Here is a 21,335-nt window from a genome sequence, read left to right on the forward strand (position 1 = left end):
ATGACAATGTTAAAAGTGCTATGAAAGTTGTGTTAAGACCTGCTTCAAAGAATTGCAGCACTCAATATATTACATCCTTGCTTAAAAATAAAAACATGTTAGTGTCATTTTACTTCATTTTCAATTTGTTTTGAAATGTAGTGTAAAAGGTTTTAGAAGGACATATTAAAAAGAAAAGAAAAGAGTTTAGTTGGAGCATCATTATAATTTGACAATAAATCACTCTCACAACCATTAATGTCTGTTGGTCTATGCATGGCACAATGATCACAATTTCAAACCAAACAAATAACATCAATAAATAAGTAAATAAATAAATGTTTACTAATATCTAGGGTGTTTGTTCTTTCGTTTTTTGAATTGTACAAGGGATTATCTTTATGCTACCATCATAAATTAGTGCTATAAGTAGTAATGCCTTAGAAATTAACATCTGAAGACCAAGTTACATGCTTTCACTAGCAGGGATACTGAAGGAATAACAAACAAACAAACAAACAAACAAAGTAAATAAAGAAACAGAAAACTTGAAGTTACATTAAAAAAAAAAGAAGAAGAAGAAGAAGAAGAAGAAATCTACCTATTATTTGGTCTTTCACTAAAGAGGAATTGACAAACCTTTCTTCATCACAAGCAGTGTAATGCATGTTTCTAGAGGTTGGTATCCCTTCACCTGCTTCTTGTAAAAAATGTGGACGTTCTTCATGTTTCACTTGTTGCAAAAAACTTTCATATCTACAGCACATAATAAGCTGGAAGTGTGGAATATTAAGAGGGCTGATGATGGTAGAAGAGAGAATGTTATAGGTTTGAGTGAAGACCTTTTATTGCTTACTACTGAGGTGTGTGGAGTTTTTAGTGTTGAAAGTTCAAACTGTCACAATGTAATGAGAATAACAATTTTGATCTGATGGCAGTAGGTGAGAGTAGTAGAGCTGTTTACTTGACCAATACAAGCACAGATTTACCTCATCATCATCTTAGGTCAAGCATCTTTGTCTGAGGTAACATATGTGTGGTGATTGGGGTTGAGAAGTCTAGAGAGCCTACTGTCCTGTACCCATTGCAGGTGTAAAGCTGACCCCAAAATCAACTTTACATCATACCCTAATCCCATCACCATTTCCAGTCCATGGCAACTCATAGACCATGGTAGCTCTCAGCTCCAATCATGTGTAGAAATCACAAACACAAGAAATTTCAAACAGCCTGGTAACTACATAAAAAAGAAAGAAGGGAAGAAAAGAAAAAGAGGGAAAGATTGACGTCTCACAGTGTAAGAGAATACACACACTGTACATCAGTTATTCTACTGGGTGCATGCACAGATTGGTCCATTCTAACCTCTGTGGTTTCTCTGGGGATTCTCAACAGTATCATGTATGGTGAGCTATGGAAAATTCTATATATATGTTAATCACAGATTCTAGCCAAATTGTGTCAGCCTGATACAAAAGTAGCAAAAAACAACAGAAGTGGTGAAAATGCTACTCCATACTTTTGAGCATTACTTTGTCACTACCTGGTAATCAAACAGTAACTTGGGTTATAAAATTGACTATGGAAGAAACCAGGGGGAATGATTCCGGTGGAGGCGGCCCAAGGATTTTCCTCGCTGGAAATCGAACCATTTTTTTTTTTCTTTTTACTCTCGCATGTATTTAGGAAATCCAAGTTCCAGCAAAAGTCGAAATGATGCCACTTGCAGACTTCGGGGTATCTTTGGTATGGGTCCAGGTGTCCTTTACATAATCAGAGGAATGCGATGCAGCCTCTAATGGATACTCTACGTCTTTTCGTGTCTGCCTGGAATTTCGGGATTTAAGTGAGACCGCCCCAGAGCTTTGGATCTAGGCTAGCAATTTCATTTGCAATCGCACAAGAGCCCACGGTTGTAGGAAGAAAGGGGGATGGTAATAAGGCGATGAACAACCCCATGGAAGCCCGCAGGCGTAGAGCGTAGTTTGGGAGCGTGAGTGAGTGGGCGTGACGTCCAGATCTCTGATGCTGGGGCGTTAATATTGGGCCTCTCTTGGAGGTTGGGTGGTCGTTGTTTTGGAGGATCACTGGGACGGACGTGGATGGGGTTAGCCTGGCTGGTTGAGGGTGGAGGTGGTGGGTGGTGATGTGCTGCCAGCGCCGGTGTCGATGTCGATCAGGAACCCCCTGGTGATGAAGCAGCAGTTCCTGAGCTGTCGCGTTGGAGAATCATATTATGATGTTATGCAACTGTGCTGCAGCAGCGCCCCTTGTAAGGTCGAGTGGAGGATTCGGTGTTGAATGGTCAGGTAGTTGCAGTCGAAGCTGTGAGCTGTGTGTTGAGAGTTTTGCGGCGTAGTTGGTTCGGTGTCGGTGTATTTGTGAGGTCGGGCTAGTTAGTGTTCTGGAGATGGTGGTAGATAGTTCAAGTTCAGCTGGATAATCGGGTTTGTGCGGACGCGCCTAGTAGAGATTGCAAGCTGGGCTGAGTTCATGGCGGCGTTCTTAGTAGGCTAAGTTGAAGTTGCTAATTGATTGTGTGAGTGGGTGTTTGAGTTTTGCTCCAAGCAACGCGATTTTGGGTAGTAAGGACCGTTCTATGATGTTTTAACTGACGAGCGTGATCGTGCTTGAGGTCGCCGCGTGATGGTCGTGCCACCTCTAGGTTGATAGCTGCTGTTGTCCTTTCATTGTCGATGTCTTTCGCGAGGTGCTGTCCTTTTTTTTCCTTTTTTTTTTTTTTTTTTTTTTTTTTTTCGCGCTCTCTCTCTCTCTCTCTGGTAAAAAGTCATCAGTCGATCAGGCAGTGTGTTTTTGGTAACCTTTAAGCAACCAAACATTAGTCCTCACCACGAGAGTTAGCCCTAAGTTACAGTGCTCACTGTTTGGTACAGACCTCCTTTGAGAGTTGCGAGGTATTATTTGCGAGCTACTTGCTGCAAATAGGGCTCGGTCCTTTTGCTTGAGAACTGCTCCTCGACTCTTTCACTTTCTGCCCATAGCTAATGTAGACGGCATTGCGATTGAGGAGCATCGTGTAACGTTACAGTAACCCTAGAAAGAGGCGTGTTTTCTAAAAGGAGTCGGCAGGCAAGAGTAAGAATCACTTGCTGCACATGAGCCAGCAATACATGGCGATGGCAGTCAATGGGAGCCACGTTCACTCAGGCATCAGCAGTTCAGGGCCTCAAGCGCCTGAAAATTGTTGGTCGAGCACATCCTGGGAGCATCAAAACCTGACGGACTCATCTTCCATGGAGGGGAGTGGCGGGGTAGACTACGTTGGCAGTGGCAGGATGGAGTGGGACCTCAAGGCAAACTCTTGGGAATGGGAAAATCTGACCATGGTGTACCCTCAGCAAGGCGAGGGAAACCAAAGGTTGCACAATAACGATTGGCCGGTCAGTGCGGCTTGCAGTGCCGTTACCCTGGCCACCACATCTGCTGGAGCTTCGGATTTTTCGATTGGATTGGCATCAGGGAGTAGCACGCCTTCTGGAGCATTGTCCGTATCATCAGGTATTCCTGGTGTGAGCGCTGGAAGGGGCAGCTGCGGTGCTGATCTCTCCTCGTTAGTGAAGAGTGAGCCGGATGAGAATGGGGCGGAGCGGACAGTGTTGGGCACGCCGGCCACTCTGAATGGTCATAAGCACAGGCTACTTTTCGATTTGGGGGGAGTTCAGTCGCGAGGAAATGGTGAGAGGTCACCAGAAAAAGATGACAATACAAGAGCAGCTGCTGTTCCGAGCAATGGCAGCAGTGCGGTGAGTGGAGCAGGAGATTCCTTAAACATTGGGTTGAAGCTTGGGCGTAGGACGTACTTTGAAGATTCTACTGGAGTAGGGCATGCCAAAGGTTTGTCCTCGCCTGCACCCTCACCTCCGGGGAAGAAACAGCGCGTTGTGGCTCCTAGCATGCAGATCGCGCGTTGTCAAGTGGAGGGCTGTAAGGCTGATCTGAGTGGTTGCAAAGATTATCATAAGCGTCACAAGGTGTGTGAGATGCACTCCAAGGCGCCCAAATGCATTGCAGCTGGGATTGAGCAGCGTTTCTGTCAACAGTGTTCGAGGTAGTGCTTCTGAATAGCTACGGTTTTGTATTTTTTTAACTTCGGATTTGTAATGTACTTGGGATATATATGCCATTGTGAAGGTATGTTAGTGCAGCATTTGAGGATATAAGAGTCTTTGTATCTGACAACACCTGTCTTTGATGCATTGCACAGCTTTTAGTGATGCTAACACTTGTTCTGAGCGATGTAAGGTTAATGTTTTGTTTCCCGGTTCTTGGAATGCACTCTGCTTGATTATGCTGCCTTCTTGTTGCTCAACAACGCTGTCCAAGTTTGAGGTTTCGTATGCGGTTGCTGGCTGTTAGTATTTGGAATGGAAAGATATAGCTTCAATTCAAACATTGTGCACCATATCTGAAGCTCATACGTGCTCGTAGTTTCACAGTGCAAGAGCATTTTAATGACACTGATTCATATCGGTTTTGGCTGTCGCAGGTTCCATGTCCTGACTGAGTTCGATGAAGGGAAACGCAGTTGTCGTAGAAGGCTGGCAGGTCACAATGAGCGGCGCAGGAAGCCTCATCCAGAGACACATTCCGTGTTTGGTTTGCGTAACTCATCTCCCCTGTACAGCGACTCTTCCACACTAACGATGGATTCTGCACCGTTCTATTTCCTAGGTAATCAAGAAGCTTTTGATAAATTTTGTAAATGGTGGATGACCTGTGGGAATGCAGTGTCGGATCTTATGTCTATGATAATGACGCAGATTTATTTGTCGTTGTTGTAAGCATCTGAGAGGTTTAATTCTTGCCTTATTTATTTCATTATCTCTGTTTTCGACATGCACCCTCTTCACAGGGTCTGTGGAAACATGGTTCTTTGGATCCATCCTTCCAATAGCTTGACATTCAGCTGCTAAATTCCTAGAAGGACTCTACTTTGTTTGACTCGTTAAGCACAGTAGAGTTAAAATACTGAAGCCTGGGTTCGTTTGACATCGAGAATTTTTCTAAAAACAAAAACAAAAACAATAACTACAATTTTTTTAAAACTTTAATTCAACATTGATAGTTTATTATTATTATTATTATTATGATTATTATTTCTTACAATTTTTTTTGGATTGCGTGTGGCTTAGCAGACAGCAAGCGGTCCAGCATTTTGCATCGTCATAGAGGATCATCTCTCGATGATGAGCTTCATTCATATTCAGATACTCTAAAGCGCACGAACCCCTGGTCGACGTTGAGGAGGGACGAAAACAGTCTGGCATGTCAGCTTCAGGTAAATATTAAACCATCCTCCTGAGGATAATCTTCATTCCATTTTTTTCCGTTTATCGAACTAAATTGTAAGTAAAGTCAGTAATAGCTGGTTCAAAACTCTGCTATAGAGAACTGATGTGGTGCAGATTTCCCTTAATGTTATATGAAACTAAGTATTGCATGTGGTGGATGACGAGCAATTGCAGGCTGCAAGCGCTGAGAGGCAGTCAATCTTCTCAACACTATCCCGTCCGACAGCGGATCGGCTACTCTCGCTTCTTCAGAATCCAAAGTCGCAAATGCCAGCTCCGAACACATCCACGGGCATGAATCTGGGTAACCATCACTTCCTAGAGGGTCCTTTAGGTCCACTAGGCCAGGGTTTATCGCTGTCCTCTTCGACGGGAGGGGTTCTTGGCAGCTTGGAACAAAGTCGTGTCGGTTCCTGCTCCCAGAGCCTCTCCAGTGTGTCTGGACTGGCGAACTCTGGCCGTGCTCTCTCTCTTCTGTCATCGCAGTCATGGGCCTCTCGCCCAACCCAAGGTGCATCTGCTCCAGTGTCTCTGGGCCTGTCCCAGGCGGACGACTCTACCCTGGAGCAGTTGGTGGCCAGCAGTAGTGATTGCAGCAACCGAGGGTCTCGGTTCTCTCACCATCTGCAACTTCCTTGTGGAGGGTCATCTACAAGTGCACAGCAGCAATTTGACAAGCAGTTATCTATCCAATCTGGTGGTCTTGAGTCTGTGGGGCTGAATTGTGGACTGGCTGCCACCGGTAATGGTAATATCCTGTCTGGTTTAGGAGGGGGGTATGACGAGACGAATTCCATACTTGCCTTAGTTCAAGCCGGCCAGGATATTCAAGCCTTGAACTCCGGTTCTTCTCATCATGCTCGCCCAACAATCGACCTTATGCAGATGCCCAGCTCTCACAGCAATGGATTACATTCTCAGGTCTCTGGCAGTCAGTGCAGCGGGTTCAACGCCCTTCGTCCTTTCGAGTCTTCTGTTTTCAGCACTCAGTAAGCGCCGAGAATGTAATCTGAAGTCGGCATAGTTTTTTTGTGAAATATTTTTCCCATTAAATTTCTTTGCAAGAGATTTTGTTGTGGGTTCGTTTTTGCTCCAGTGAACCCAGGTCAGGAGACCGAGAATTTTGTATATCTCTATTTGGCATGTGGAATCCGTCTTATTACTATCACGGCATGGAGCTCTTTTGCAAACAACTTCAGGACCACTTCCGTGCAGCTGAGATGTAATTGATCTTAGTTCGGTTGTAGGCTTTTAGTTCCGCGTTTTAGGCCGCTATTTCTTTCATCATTAGGATCTGTTATGCTTTGACTGTTGAAGCAGCCTCTGTATTACTAGGAAACAGAAAACATATACGGCTTATTGACTCGTAATTCCTTTGTATTCTAGATCCATTTGTGCAGCTGTATTTAGCATTTCTGGCTGCTGAGACTGTCTTTCTTTGGAAACGATCAATTGTTCAAGTTACAATTCTGTTTTTGTTCATGGCGAGATGTGCTCCATCTTCCTTTTCGAGCATGGAAGGAGCTCAAGTTGCACCTTGATTTTTTCTTCTGAATGCTTTTTTTTTTACAATTGCTCTGATTGAACTCTGCTTTAAACACTGTTCCAGTTGCTGCTGGGTGTATTCTTTTTGTGTATAGAAATTGTAGTACATGGGTTTCAGTCAAACACATGTCATACGTCTGCAGCTCGCTTGCCAATGCTAGATCAAGAAACTTCCATCCCACTAATTTCAGAATCTAATACCAACGCATCGTGGCCAGTTTTACTGTGATTTGCATGCTAGTTTCTGAAACTTCGCTTTCTATCTTCACCCTTCTGGCCTCAGAAATATAATGAAAGAAGCCAATTACGTCAGTCTATCAACTGGTGACATTTCAGCATCTCAGGTTCCACCTTACAGTCGAGCCCATTATTGATCCTCTTCAACGCTGAACCAGGCGGGGAGGAATAAGCTCCTAGTGATTTTTCCGGAAAGTTATGTCTAACAGGAGCTGTAGGTATGTTGGAAGCAATGCAGTCTTCAGAGAGACTGCTCTGGAACCTTCTTTTGCCCTTCCTCACAAATGAAGTAATTCTTTGAGAAAAGGCTTGCTAGGGTTTTCAGTTTTCACCGAACCGATGGACTATGAACCTTCTGTGGAATCTCGCATCTTGAGTTTCTTCCACTAACAGGAATGTAGGTTAGCATTTCAACTTGAGGTTGTCAACTGTAGCGTGGGCTATTCCACAATCATTCTGGCGAGCGATGAGAAGCATGTGAAGACTCTGTAACGGATTCTACTTTAGTTAAAGATCAGCACAGTGCCCAAATTACACTTTCTAATTACGAAGCTGCAGAAAATTAACTACACTCACTTTCAGAAATTTCCCACCCAAAAATCAAAGAGAGGAAACAACGGAGGTAGAACACTAGCCTATCAGTTCATTATAAAAGTCGTAAGGATCTCACTGGGTCCCTCTCACATTTCTCCCTGAAAAATGACGACGTCGTTTTCATGACGGTGATTCTCGGTTGTCCATTTGTGGCCTTGACGGAAATGTGTGGGCGATCTTTGATGGCCACTCTTTTTGTTTTGTTGCCAATCCTCCTCCTATATTTAGTGACTGGAGGATCTTTGCTGTTGCTGATTTCCTGGCTTATCCTGGGCGCTGCTATAAGTTAGGCTTTTCTTCATCCATTTTGAGGTGTCACAATATATTTATGGTCGTCGTAATTGTTTTTAATTTTACCTCCGTCGGGGTCTGCGCCACCATATGCTTGATAAATTGCAGATTTCAAAGCAGAACGTTTCGGTGATGCATGGTCACTTGTGCAGGTTTCTAGTTACCTGGTTGGTTATTTCTTTTTTGTTTATTTCTCGAGTTTGCGGGTAGTGGTGGAGTTATGGATGCTTAGAACGCTGCAAATAGGCCAGTTTGGTGTTGGTGATGAGGATTGCGCTCCTTCCAGTCACGATTGTGTGCCTGCATTCTGTGGAGTCTGTAATCCGCAGTTCAGTTTTTGTGTTTTAGCAAATTAGCGCATGCTTCGCAGTCTTACGTGCTTATGACGTTCCTATGGACGTCCTTCTATCGTTGCCCGAATTTTCTGTGCTTCTTTCAAAGTCGCTGGCAATTGCAGACCTGGAAATTGGGTATTGTTTCCTCAGTTGCTTACTCTAAGTGCGAATACTACTTAGACGTGCTGTTGAGGGTAAACTTGCTTCTGAGGCTCTCCACAGTTTTAGAAGTTTGATTAATAAGATATAGAGGCTTTTCTCTGATCACTTCAAATGGATGGTGATCGTGTTCTTTGATACTGCTGAAGCTTGGCGAGTTTTTTTGGTTCAAATCTCCGAAGCCTATGGACCATTCAGCAGCCTGAGCTTCCAATTTGGCCGTCAGTGTCGTATGTTACTCCTATGTTGAAGCTTGTGGGCTGGATCGCGTTCTGAAGCTGTCGGCTATGGTCACGTCACCTTTTAGTTCAAAAGCATCCCCTTCTCCTCCTTTCGACTGTATCACGAGTGCGAGAGTTGCATGGTGAATCTCTTGTGGGTTCGCGCCTAGCCTTTTCTCAACTTAGTCCTCCTACCTTCTTAAGCCATTCTTCCTTTGCTGTCGAGGTTTCCGCCTGGCCAACTAATGTAGGCATCTTGTTGGCAAGCAACGACAAACTTGGGAATAAGCCTAACAAGCGTTGACCTATTACGGCAGTTCCAATTTCTGTGCACAAGTGGGCTAGATATGGCGATGGCATTGAAGACCAACCTTGTCCACCCTGGCGTCATGTCAGGTATCCAAGTTCCTGAATGTTGGTCTAGCACAGGCTTGGAGTATGAAAATCTCGCGGAATCATGGGAATGGGAGGATCCTATCACGAGCTTCCCCAGCCGGCTAGTAGAGGGGCACCTGAGGCCCCAGAGTAACAGTTGGGTCGCCGCAGCTTGCAGTGCAGTGAGCTTAGCTGCTGTAGGAGCTTCAAAACCCGGTGAATTTCAGCATGGCTACATCTTGGGCAGCGGCACGCATTTGGGAACATCTTTTTCGTCTGGTATTTCTGATGTGGCCGGCGGCAGGAGAAACTGTGGTGCTGATTTTCCTGCTCTAGTGAAAAATGAACCAGACGAGCATAAAGCTGAGCAAGTTACGGTGGGCAAGCCTGTCTCTCTAAGTGGTAGAAAGGATGGTTATTTCTTCTCTCTTAGGTCATCCCCATCACCGAAAAACGAAGATAGGCCAGCCGAAGAAGACAATCATACTCAACCATGCGGAGGGCAGAGCAGTGGAAGCGGTTTGGTTAATGGAGGGCGTGACTGCCAGAAAGTTGCTTTGAAGCCTGGACGCAGGACACACTTTGAGAATTCCGCTGTAGTAGGGCAAGTAAAAGCTTCCCTTACAGCATTCTCACCTCCAGGAAAGAAACAGCGCGCCTTGTCCCCCAGCACACAGATTCCGCGTTGTCAAGTGCAGGGTTGTGATGCCGACCTGAGCTGTTGCAAAGACTATCACAAACGTCACAAAGTGTGTGAGATGCACTCCAAAGCGGCCACAGCAATAGCAGCTGGAATTGAGCAGCGTTTCTGCCAACAATGTTCGAGGTGCAGTCTCTGTTGACCATCTTTGCGCTTTTGCCTGTGCTTGTGTAAACTTAGGTTTGCTTTGCTCTTGAGTTTATATTGTGGCCATGACTACATGTCGCTGCGAGTGTTTCAGTCATAGAATTCTATGCGATGCTTTATGGGAGTCGCAACATATTAACATACGTCATCAAATACGATTTTTTTTTTTTTTTTTTTTTTTTTTTTTACAAGTCAAGCTTTTCAGTAGAATTCTGATGAATTGGACCAAGTTTAGCTTCAGCGAATGATTTTGGTGTCTCTTACGTCCTCCATTGTTTACAAAACTCTTGTGCTCATGTTTGGCTCTCTTTTTACATAATTGTAATTAATGTTCTCGAATTTGATTGGCTCAGTTGTTTATCCCGAACACTTTATTTCCACTAAAATGCCATTGTTGTTGGCTATTTCGTTAGATCATGTTTCTTTCCTTTTAATAGTATTGTTTATTGATGCAGATTTCATGTGCTGAAGGAATTTGATGAAGGAAAACGCAGTTGTCGTAGAAGACTAGCAGGTCATAATCAACGGCGACGGAAGTCTCAACCAGAGACTCGGTCTTTATTTGATTTCAGCGGCTCTTTCCTGCGCAGAGGAATATCCACGTCCTCCATTGCTGGCTCGCCCTTTTACATTCCAGGTTGGTAAGAGATTTAGGATGCTATACGAGCGCTGGAGTTGCTCTTCTTCGTCTATTAATCAATGCCTATTTCACCCTTTTGATACATCACAAAGAGCTCAGTTTTGCATCTTTAAGCTGCGAAATTTGTTTGCTTGTTGAGTGGTGCGTTCCAATTTGCCTTCAATACCTGCATTGTCTAACACTTAACTTGTGCGTGTGATCCAGAAGACAGCAAGCAGTCCAGTTTCTTGCATCCTCACCTTCCTTCGTCACTCGAACATGGACTCCATGCATATGGCTACAACCTTACTCGCTCAAGCCCTTGGCCTTTGAAAAGCAGGGATGGCAGTATCCCTGCCCTTCAACTTCAGGTTGGTTTTATGTTTGTCGAAACAGCTACTATAGAAGTGTTTTACTTCGTCGCAAGTGTAGCTAGCTTACACGAACTGTAATCGTTGGTGGATTTGAATCTCTTGATAATTTATAATTATATGCAATATAGTGCCTGTGATTCATTATGTCCACTGTAACTCGCAAGCATAGGTAGGCAATCCAACGACATTGCATTATTGGCTCACACCTGACCAACTTTTTATACTGCTCCAGGGTTCTAGTTCACCTGTGGCTGCTCCATACCCATCTTCAGGCCTAATTCTGGGTGGCTATCACTTCCTGGATGGACCTTTAGGTTCACCAGGCCAGGGTTTATCGCTGTCCTCTTCGACGGGAGGGGTTCTTGGCAGCTTGGAACAAAGTCGTGTCGGTTCCTGCTCCCAGAGCCTCTCCAGTGTGTCTGGACTGGCGAACTCTGGCCGTGCTCTCTCTCTTCTGTCATTGCAGTCATGGGCCTCTCGCCCAACCCAAGGTGCATCTGCTCCAGTGTCTCTGGGCCTGTCCCAGGCGGACGACTCTACCCTGGAGCAGTTGGTGGCCAGCAGTAGCGATTGCAGCAACCGAGGGTCTCGGTTCTCTCACCATCTGCAACTTCCTTGTGGAGGGTCATCTACAAGTGCACAGCAGCAATTTGACAAGCAGTTATCTATCCAATCTGGTGGTCTTGAGTCTGTGGGGCTGAATTGTGGGCTAGCTGCGACTGGTTACGGGGCTCATCATCATCAAGGTTCTGGAAACCCTAATATCCTGGCTGGTTTCAGAGGGTATTATGAGACAAATTCCACGCTCTCCGCTCATAATGGTCAAGATATACAAACATTAAATTCAATTTGTGCTTCTCATCACGCTTTTCCAACAATCAATCTAATGCAACTTGATCAACCTTCAGATCAGGTACATCAGGGCACTCCTTACAGCCATGGATTATATCTTCCGGTCTCAGTTGGTGAGCACCGCGGGTTCACCGATCTGCGTCCTTTCGAGTCTTCGATGTGTAGCAGTCAGCACCTCCTGTAATTATTGCCTGAAACCGTTTCGTGCAAATGGAAACTCGTTTGTCGCTCTGGTTGTAGTTCATATGAGAAATTATTAGGATGTGTAGCGACTGTCAATCATTGTTTAGCAGGTAGTTACTATATTCCTGCTTACTCCATCCTGGCAAATTTGTCATTGTATAATACAGTTGCTGTGTATTCTGTAACATTGATGGATAAATTGTTGCAAACCGGAAACTGCTTTCTGAATCTTGCTGGAATGGAAGATAACTAAATCTGTTTCATGCAATGAAGGCATATGTTTGGAACTTTGATGGTACCTCTCTATTGCAGCAGATCTATACTATCCGACGGATCCCATATTGGATAGTAAATAATCTCACAGTATGAGACTTCAGGTTATGCATACCGGAAGGACTTAACACACGAAAAAAATTGGGTAATCCGTTGAGTCTAAAAACCTTTCTTCTTTGCTCAATGAACGAACTCATTGAGGATGTAACGCTCCCTATGAAGTGGCAGTGTCCAAATGTCTTGAATGTCGAGGATTGGATGCTTTGATGCGTAATTCAGAACTTATGGACTGACTGTTACCTTAAGGAAGTAGTTATCAGTGGAGGCCTTCTTGAACATAGTGAAAAATTGTGGGAAAAAGCTCTGAACATATCGTCTTATACTAGGAAGTTTGATGAATAGCGCGACTATCACATACTTTACTTAATTATGCTTTACTAGGTAGTAACTAGAGGCATCGCAACAGCTGGCACCCGGCATTTAGGAAAGCCACGGAATGCAGAAAGAAAGCGCCTAAAGTTCCACTGAACCGCTTTTAATTCAATAGACTAGTGGATAAAGAGGAACTTGAAGCGGCGATTCAATAATAGATTCGATTTGGCACTATGCTGTGACTGAGTGTGGAAGATACTAAGATCGACATCTAATCGTTTCGCTTCTTCCAACGGTCCTAGCGTATGTAGAAAATGGTCCCTGCAACACTGTATCTAATGGGAGCGAATTGTGACAATTCACTAATGGAGCACGTGGCAATTCCGGCCCGTGTTCCACACAAGTGAACATTCTCAAGATTCTTATTCCACTCCAGATGGGCTAGGATTCATCACGAGGGGCGATCCCATTTGCGACGAGGCATTTTCCAAAATTCAATTCGTTCTTGATTTCCAACGACTTTCATATACTAATGGAAAAATGGGTGCAGGACGTGCAAGACATAATGGGGGAGCAGACCTTGCCACGATTGTGACATTCTTACTGCAGGTTGAAGAGAGCCTGAAACGCTCACAGCTAGGTAGTCCAAAAAGCATGACTTGACCCACATGATCTCATTTCAGCTTTTCGCAACATCGTGAAGAAGACGATTACTGGGCCCAGACTATCCGAATGATGATCTACATTGGTATCTTCTTTATGGCATTTCATTGGCGTTTACACAAGCCTCTGGTTCATACTGCCCTGGATTTTGCTGTTCACACAAGAAACGGGTCGTAGATGCCATTGAAAAGCTCCCCTGCATACGCCCAATCTCACTCGCTACTTCGCCTCTGATCCCTCGAGGGATTGTCCAGGCTCAGGACCGCAGCTTATTCGCCGTTTCTGGAGGAGACGAAGGACTCTGTAGGCCTACAAAAACAAAGGTGCGGCGTTGAAAAGCATGAGGTGGAGTGTGGATGACAGCTTGTCGAGCCCGCACAAGATGCGCAAACATTCTCCCACACTGGAAGCAGCTCTCGACATTTTGATTGTTTCTAAGAAACTGTGTACTGAGTGAATCTAGATCCTTCTGGAGAGTGCGCTGCAGTTGCATGCTTCCAGAACCTCCCTGAAACTCTGCAACTGTGCATCCAAAGTGTCTGTTTGTGCGTGCTCTTGTGGAACTTTTTTTTATAAATTAATCCACCAATTGTGGATTAATTTGTTGTGTTTTGTCTTGGTTCTAGATGCTTTAATCCATTTGCATTTAGCAAAAGCAATTCTAATTTCAATTCTATATCTAACTTTTAGTTGTCTACTTTCTTTCTTTTGGTGATATAAAAATATATTTTTATTTTTAGAATTTTTTTGTGATTCATGAACTTGAAATTAGAATGGATTTGTCTCTGTGTTTGCTTTATTTTAAAATGCCTCTTCTTGCATGAAAAGTTAAAATTAGATTATTCTTATCCGTTTGGTTAATTGAATAAGTGTTACAAGGATTTGATCTTAGGAAAATTTTCTACCATTTCTTATCTTATATTTAATTAGATTGTTAAGTTTTTATTAGATATAATTATATAGATTTCATAGTAAGTTATGTATAGATTTACAATATGAAATTGAAAATTCTTTAATAAATGATAGTAATTGATTTTTATAGCTCAACATTTGGACATGTAATGAGACATATCAAAGATATTAAGTAGATTGTGGATACAATTTTTAAATTTTTTTAGAACTAGATCTTAATTAAGAATACTTTTTTCTTTTTCCGTAATAAAAATCCATTAAGTTTTCTTAATTCTAATTATAAAACATCTTAATCCGCTCTTCTATAATTTTACAAAAAGACTAAGAAGAAAAGATAATATCAAAAAAAATTATAGTAAAATAGTCACAGTCAATTATTTAATATTAAAAATGGTAGGCTATTTTATAATAATAGTATCTATATTATAAAAATAAGTTAAAATATTAATCTTTATATAAATTTGCTTGTTGCAACTATATTATATTATTATCATGTTTTTATCTAATCTAATGTTGTTTAAGTATTGTGATACAATATGTGTTTTATTTGTTGTTTACTAACTTTTTAGAGTTGAAAATAAATGTCTTTAAATAAAAAAAAGCCCACTTAAACAATCTGATCTTTTAATTGTATATTATTCAAGTAGAATTGACTTAAACATCTATCTTGCACTTAATGTATTTAACATTGTATCTAGATCTAAGAGGTTTAATCTTTCATGTTGAATGCATTTGTTGTTATTGTGCTAGGACAGTCTTACTATTTAGTTGGTTTTTTTTAGCTTATACGAAATTTCTTCTGAAACACAAAATTATATATAGCTATTTTTTATTTTATATATATATATATATATATATATATATTTTTAAAGTTTTGGAGGTTTTTTTGAAAGTCACCTTAAATCTTTTTAAGTTTTTGATTTTAAATTTAATAGGTTAGTTCTTGATTATTGCATAGAACTTCTTACATATTCCATTTCATATTTGGAGCTACCTTTGCAATCCATTTGTATTCTTCTCATATATTATCTTCACAAGTCTATTGTCAACATTCATATTGGATGTTAATAGTCAATCAATAGTAGCACTCATGGTTAGAGAATGTACACACATTTGGCACAACAATGCAGCCATTATAACCATCAATTTTGGCACTTCCCACAATTTAGTGTATATGAGACCACTACCATGATGAAATTAGTGCCACTACAACATGATCACACTACACTTCTTGATATGCATTATGTGCCAATTTTCCTCTTCAAGTTGATGATCTTAACCTACAATGTATTGCATTGAAATATGATTCTTCAAAGTCAATATTGTCATCAAAAATTATGGATAATTTGAATCCTATATAGTTTTTTGTTTCCATAGTATACTTTATTAATATTTAAAAAATCCTAGATATATCTTATTATACTCTAATTAATTCTAAATAAACCTTAAATATTCTTAAATAATCTTAATTAAATCCTCAAGAAACTTTAATCAATCCAAAAAATCCTAATTAATATTTAAAAATATTAAATAAATCCTTAAATAATTATAAAGAAATTCTAACAAAATTTTAGTAATTCTAAAATCTCGTAATTAAATTCTACATTATATTGAAAGCCTCAATAATCATTAAATTAACTATTGATTTTTATTCAAATTTATCAAACTTCTCAATTTCCTTATTAACAAGTATATAAAATTGGAAGAGAATTGACATTATCAATTGAAATAAAAATACCTAATTTGCTTAAATATTGGATATCATCCTTCTTTAATCTTGATGTCAATCTTTGAGCATCAATCTCTCTTTTATGCATCATTTTCTTATTCTAATTTTTTTAAAAAGTATTAAAAATAAATCCAAATATTAGATCAAAAAAGTCCATTTAATTCAATTAGGATATTGTTCAAAATTATAAAAACCTTTATTTACCTCAAAATCCAATTTTTGAGATCTTAATCCATTTGAATGTCAAAAATCTTTATTCTAACTATTTGATGAAGATCAAATTTATAATACACATCTAATACAATTATATTCACAAATTCACAAATTTTTACATATCATTCTAATAAAAAATTTACAAAATTCTCCAAAATGTAATTTGTTTTTTATTCTATAAAAAAAAATAAAGTCACCTTAAACAACCTTGACTATGTAAAATTTTCAAAAAGTCATTATACACTCAAATTACTCAAAATCAATGCTTAAAGAAATCTTGTTATGTCTTCTTCCTAATATTTTGCTTCAATTAACAAAAAAAACCTACACTTAATGTGGGAGCATGGTTTTGTACCTCCAAGTCTAAATTCAATCTTAATTCACAACAACCTCTTGATGTATATATTTAAGGTTTTTATTGGTGATTCTTTTAAAATCTATTCTTAAATTTTATTTAAAGATTCTTATAATATTCTTTTTAAATCTATTTTATTTTTTCTTGTTTAGGATAGTACAAGGTAAATAGAAGTTATCTTACAAAAAAAACATGAACACTAAATGTTTTACAACATTTCTATTTTTTACCTATAATTTTAAAATATTTTTAAAATTTTATTAAGCTCTTTCATAATATATTATTCTTTCATCCAATAGACTTATTGTAACATGATGTTGTAATAAAAGCCAAAAGTCATTTAGATAGTAAATATTTATTTTAGAATTAAAAGATCTAGGTTTGGATTTTTAAAAATTGAGAGTAAATTCAATTAGAAGGTGGTCACAAAACTCACTATTACCAAATATTTAGTATTCGTATACTTAATTTTTGTAAAGAAAATAGAAACTGAAATAGAACATATAAAAGCCTTGTCAAAATCCTTACACTATCTATTTTATTATTATAGGAATGAAAAACCTTGCTTAAAGACATCAATAGTAAAAAATAAGAATAGAAATAGCTCCAAGAATTTTTTTTATCCTTAAATAATAGTCTTTTACAAAAAAATTATTTTTTCATTAATTTTCAACTATATTTTGATTTCTACAATATATATTAGATTGTAGTATGTCTACTTAGTTCTTTTATAGTTACCAACTTTTATTTTTTTTGTTGAATGTATAGATGTTTACAATTTCAAAAAGAATTATCAAAGATACTAGTAAATATAATCTACAATGCATTGTTATCCATAAGAGCATCCATATTATTGAGTAAATATCTAATTTTTGGAGAAATGAGCACACAAATAATCTTTGCACCAATACTATTTTAAAGGGATATTTCAAATATAACTTCTTAATTTTAAGACTTTTAAAAAAATTATTAAGATTCTTTATATTATATAATAATAATAATAATAATAAATGTATAAAATATTAAAATAAAGAAATCTACATTAAATGCCATATATTTTTAGTTGTCTTTTTAGAGACCTACAGCATACTTATATATACCATGAAAAACCTTTCTTTCATCTTTTTTCATCTAAAAGAGTTGGAAGAAAAGAGTGCTTTTAAATTGTCTCTCTTCTTATCAAAATTAGAATAATCATAGTCTATATTATGTAAATTAGCTTGGTAGTTTAATTGTATATTTTTTTATTCAAAAAAATAAAATTTGGTTTTATTTAAAATATCATATTAAAAATAAGAAAGAATTTAATTTATGTAAAGAGTTTAAATTCAAATTTTAATGTATTCTAATAGAGCTAAAAGTTTTCAAGCTTTATAATTTGTGTTAGATTTTAAGATATTTTTTTGAAATAATCCACAAGAAGTCATTTAATTCAAACTTGATAATACTTTGTAGTATGAGTTATGAATGAATTCTAAAATTAAAAGGTCTTTCTTTGCTATAGATGTTGATTCTTTCAAAAGAAATTCTAAGTTGATAAATTCAAAGAATAGGAAATTTATTTTTAAAAGTCAAACATACCATTAATGGCTATTAAGTCTTAAGTATCCAAGCCTGCTATTATTGAGACCTTGTAGCTTTTAAGATTTGAAAATCATTATTATCTTTGTCAAGATTCAAATCAACTATACACTAAGGGCTTGGCTATAGAAGATAACTTTTATTTTGTAAAAAAAAAAGAATCCAATAATCTTATTAAAATCTTAAATAAACCTTATTTGAATCTCAAAACTTTTAATCAAACCTTAATCAAATTCTAAAGAATCATTAAATAAATCAAAAATAATATTAAAAAAATTATAAATTATAAAAAAATTCTAATAATTTTTTAATAAAATCCTAAATAAATCCTAATAATCTTAATAAAATTCTAAATTGATTATAATAACTCTAATAGAATCTTAGCCAAATCCTAATATATCTTATTCAAATCCTTGCCAAATTATAATGAACCCAATAGAAATACTAGCCAAATCTTAATACATCCTATTGAAATTCTATCCAAATCCTAACACACTTAAATCAAATCTTAGTAAAATCTCAACAAATCCTAATGAAATCCTAAAGTTATTTTAATCAAATCCTAAAGAAATCTTAACTAAATCCTATCTAATCCTAATATAAACTTATAGCAGTTTCAAAACCTCAATAACTATTAATTTAATTAATAGTTTTCATTTGAAATTTTCACACATTGCAAACTAAAAGTTAGCATTGAGCACAAAAAATTTAAGAAGAATCTAACTTAATAATTGGAAAAAAAACTCCTAATCTCTTTGAGGATTGGCCATCCCTTTTTTCCAACCTTAATATTAATCCACCAATAGTTGTATTTCTATATTTCATAATTAAATTTCTTTCAAACTTTATAAAATTCTTGAAAATTAAATAAACTTTCATCTCAATTTTTTTATTCTATTTGAATTAGAAAATTGGTCAAGATCAAAAAAATCTTGATTAATCTTTAAAATTCAAATTTTAAGAGTCTAACCTAATTTAATTTTAATAAATACTTATCTAATTTTTTGATTAATTTAAATTTATAAAAAATATTTTATAAAAAAATTAGTAATCTTACAAATTTTCACTTACTAATCTGCTATAATATACAAAAAATCTTTATATATATATATATATATATATATTCAAATTCCAAATTACTTTAAATACTTCTAACTTTGAAAAGCCCTCAGCAACTCAATGATAATCCAAATCACCCAATACCAATACTTTAACAAATCCTAATTTTTTTTTTTTTTATCTTAGTTTGCTCTTTAATCAACAAAAAATACCTTTGAATTGCCATAGGTACATAGTTTTTTGTCTCATGGTTTGGTTTCAACCATGGTTTACAACTAATTCTCTTTAAGTAACAATTTCTAAAATTTTCAGGTAATTTTTGCCAAAACTACTCTTAGTTCCCTCTTAAAGTTTCTTATATTATTTGATTTCTAATCTATATTATTTTTCTTTTTTATGGCCTTACAAAAAAAGTAAAATTATTTTTTAAAAAAATAAAGTATTAATACTAAATGTATTTATTACCTCCCTATTTTTTATCCATATATTTCTAAATTATAATTCATATATATTTTTTTTTTTTTTTTTTTTTTTTTTTTACCTTATAGCCATGTTACATCAAAGCAACGCTCTTTAGAAGCAAGATTCTATTATTGTTTGCAAAGAAGACCTTTATCTAAGATATGATTGAGATCTCTTAATCTTAATTGTATATGCTTAGAATATTTTTGATTAAATTTTTTTTTGCACCAAGTGGTTTTGAATTTTTCTTATTATGTTCACCACTAGTATGATTTTTTTTAATAAAGTATTGGATCTCCAAATCCAAAATTGCTAAATTTTCTAATAGTTAAGATGATAATATTGTTTTTTAAATCCAACATGCTTGTAGTATGAGTTCAATAAAGATTTTTATTAATTAAGTGTGGTATTATTAAATTATTAAATCTATAACATCTATCCACACAATTAACAACAAAATTAATTTTTTATTCTATCTTTGAATATTCATTGGTGCATCTTTTTTTTTTCAATTTTTATTCTTATTTATTTATTTATTTTATTTTTTTTTGTGTTTTTTCGAATTTTTTTTATTTTTTTAATCAATTATGAAGATCTTTATGGAGGATTTATCCTATATAAGCTTATCAAAGGATAAAATAAATATTTTTTTAGTTATTTTTATTTATTTATTTTAAGGCTTGGTATTATTTTATTGAAGTAGTGGCTTGAAAGCAAATTATTATAGTTTAGAAAATAATTGTCACAGTCTGATAAATTTCCTCCAATATTAATGTGAGTTTAATCACAACCTTTATTTTTATTTTTATGTGTCATTTAAAATAAATCCTTCTTTTAACTTAATAATAACTACAAGAACCATGAAATAGTTGATTTTGCTTGTGTATTCCTTATAAGACTATCACTAGCTTATTTGATTGAAAATACCACCAATTGCTTGCTAAAGTGGTCTTAATTAACCTTAGCCAAGTTCTTTTTGTATAATGTGAAAATCAGTTTGGAAATGTTCTAGGAATTTGGTTGTAAAAGGATTTGATTTTATCTTGAAGTTGGATTTACAACCCAAAAAAAAATACATGAGGTATTTAAAAACATTTTCTTTGCAATCTTGAACAACCTAAAAACTCATATGGCACTTTAATCAACTTTAAAGAAACATTAAACATTTTTTTTTTATTAGATTCTAAAAGAATATTAAAGAAATCCTAAAAAAATCTTAATCAAATCCTAACCAATTCTAAAAAAAACCTATATAAATTCTAATTGAATCCTAATCAAATCCTAATCAAATATTGATCAAATCATTGATAAATTCTTAAAAATTTCTTAATAAAATATTAATCAAATTTTAATTAAATCTAAACAAATCTTATAGAAAATTTTGAATTTTATTAATTTTGAATTTAATTATTAATCTTGATTCAAATTTCTTAATTTTTTTATTTAAAAGTATTAAAAAAAATTAAAAATAAAATTTATATTTTTCAAAAAAATATTTCTAATCCACTTGGATATTAATTTTTAAAAATAAAAATCTCAATGCTGATCTTTTAGCATCTATAGCTCTTTTTCAAATTGTTCAATTGCTTTTCAAATTTTTATGAATACCAAAAATTAAATCAAATATTATCATAATTTTTTTTATTTAATAAAAAAAATTCTTAAAATTGTAAAAATCTTAATATTATAGAAATCCTAATAATCCTTCAAAATCCAATTTCTATGGCTCTAATTCACTTGAATTTTAGATACCTTTGATCTAATTGTCTAATTAAGCTTATTTTGACAACACA

General features: G+C 36.4%; 2 protein-coding genes across 3 annotated transcripts; both read left to right on the forward strand.

The window, feature by feature from the left end:
- The first annotated feature begins 1,895 nt into the window (after positions 1-1,895).
- On the forward strand, positions 1,896-6,773 carry LOC112293435 (uncharacterized). The gene is made up of 4 exons (XM_024542816.3): positions 1,896-4,048; positions 4,487-4,671; positions 5,136-5,278; positions 5,466-6,773. Exons 1-4 carry the CDS (start codon positions 3,096-3,098, stop codon positions 6,282-6,284), a joined length of 2,100 nt encoding a protein of 699 aa, XP_024398584.1. The 5' UTR covers positions 1,896-3,095; the 3' UTR covers positions 6,285-6,773.
- A 1,411-nt stretch (positions 6,774-8,184) lies between these two features.
- Positions 8,185-12,139, forward strand: LOC112293436 (uncharacterized). Of its 2 annotated transcripts, none has more exons than XM_024542817.3 (4): positions 8,185-9,874; positions 10,351-10,532; positions 10,740-10,885; positions 11,121-12,139. In XM_024542817.3, the coding sequence occupies exons 1-4, from the start codon at positions 9,021-9,023 to the stop codon at positions 11,922-11,924; spliced, it is 1,986 nt and encodes a 661-aa protein (XP_024398585.1). In that variant the 5' UTR covers positions 8,185-9,020; the 3' UTR covers positions 11,925-12,139. The 2 variants fall into 2 exon arrangements, with proteins under 2 accessions (XP_024398585.1, XP_024398587.1); XM_024542819.3 differs by having other exon boundaries at positions 8,227-9,874; positions 10,743-10,885.
- Positions 12,140-21,335: the final 9,196 nt, after the last annotated feature.

Source organism: Physcomitrium patens, chromosome 16 (assembly GCF_059467195.1).
Source record: "Physcomitrium patens ecotype Gransden chromosome 16, ASM5946719v1, whole genome shotgun sequence".
Lineage (NCBI taxonomy): Eukaryota > Viridiplantae > Streptophyta > Bryopsida > Funariales > Funariaceae > Physcomitrium > Physcomitrium patens.

What these genes read in the sequence shown, in the direction of transcription:
- LOC112293435 (XM_024542816.3), top strand. Translation starts at nt 3,096, where the DNA reads ATGAGCCAGCAATACATGGCGATGGCAGTCAATGGGAGCCACGTTCAC. An exon ending in TTCTGTCAACAGTGTTCGAG is followed by an intron (nt 4,049 to 4,486) that starts GTAGTGCTTCTG and finishes TGGCTGTCGCAG; the next exon opens with GTTCCATGTCCTGACTGAGT. An exon ending in GTCTGGCATGTCAGCTTCAG is followed by an intron (nt 5,279 to 5,465) that starts GTAAATATTAAA and finishes GAGCAATTGCAG; the next exon opens with GCTGCAAGCGCTGAGAGGCA.
- LOC112293436 (XM_024542817.3), top strand. Translation starts at nt 9,021, where the DNA reads ATGGCGATGGCATTGAAGACCAACCTTGTCCACCCTGGCGTCATGTCA. An exon ending in TTCTGCCAACAATGTTCGAG is followed by an intron (nt 9,875 to 10,350) that starts GTGCAGTCTCTG and finishes TTATTGATGCAG; the next exon opens with ATTTCATGTGCTGAAGGAAT. An exon ending in CTCGCCCTTTTACATTCCAG is followed by an intron (nt 10,533 to 10,739) that starts GTTGGTAAGAGA and finishes CGTGTGATCCAG; the next exon opens with AAGACAGCAAGCAGTCCAGT.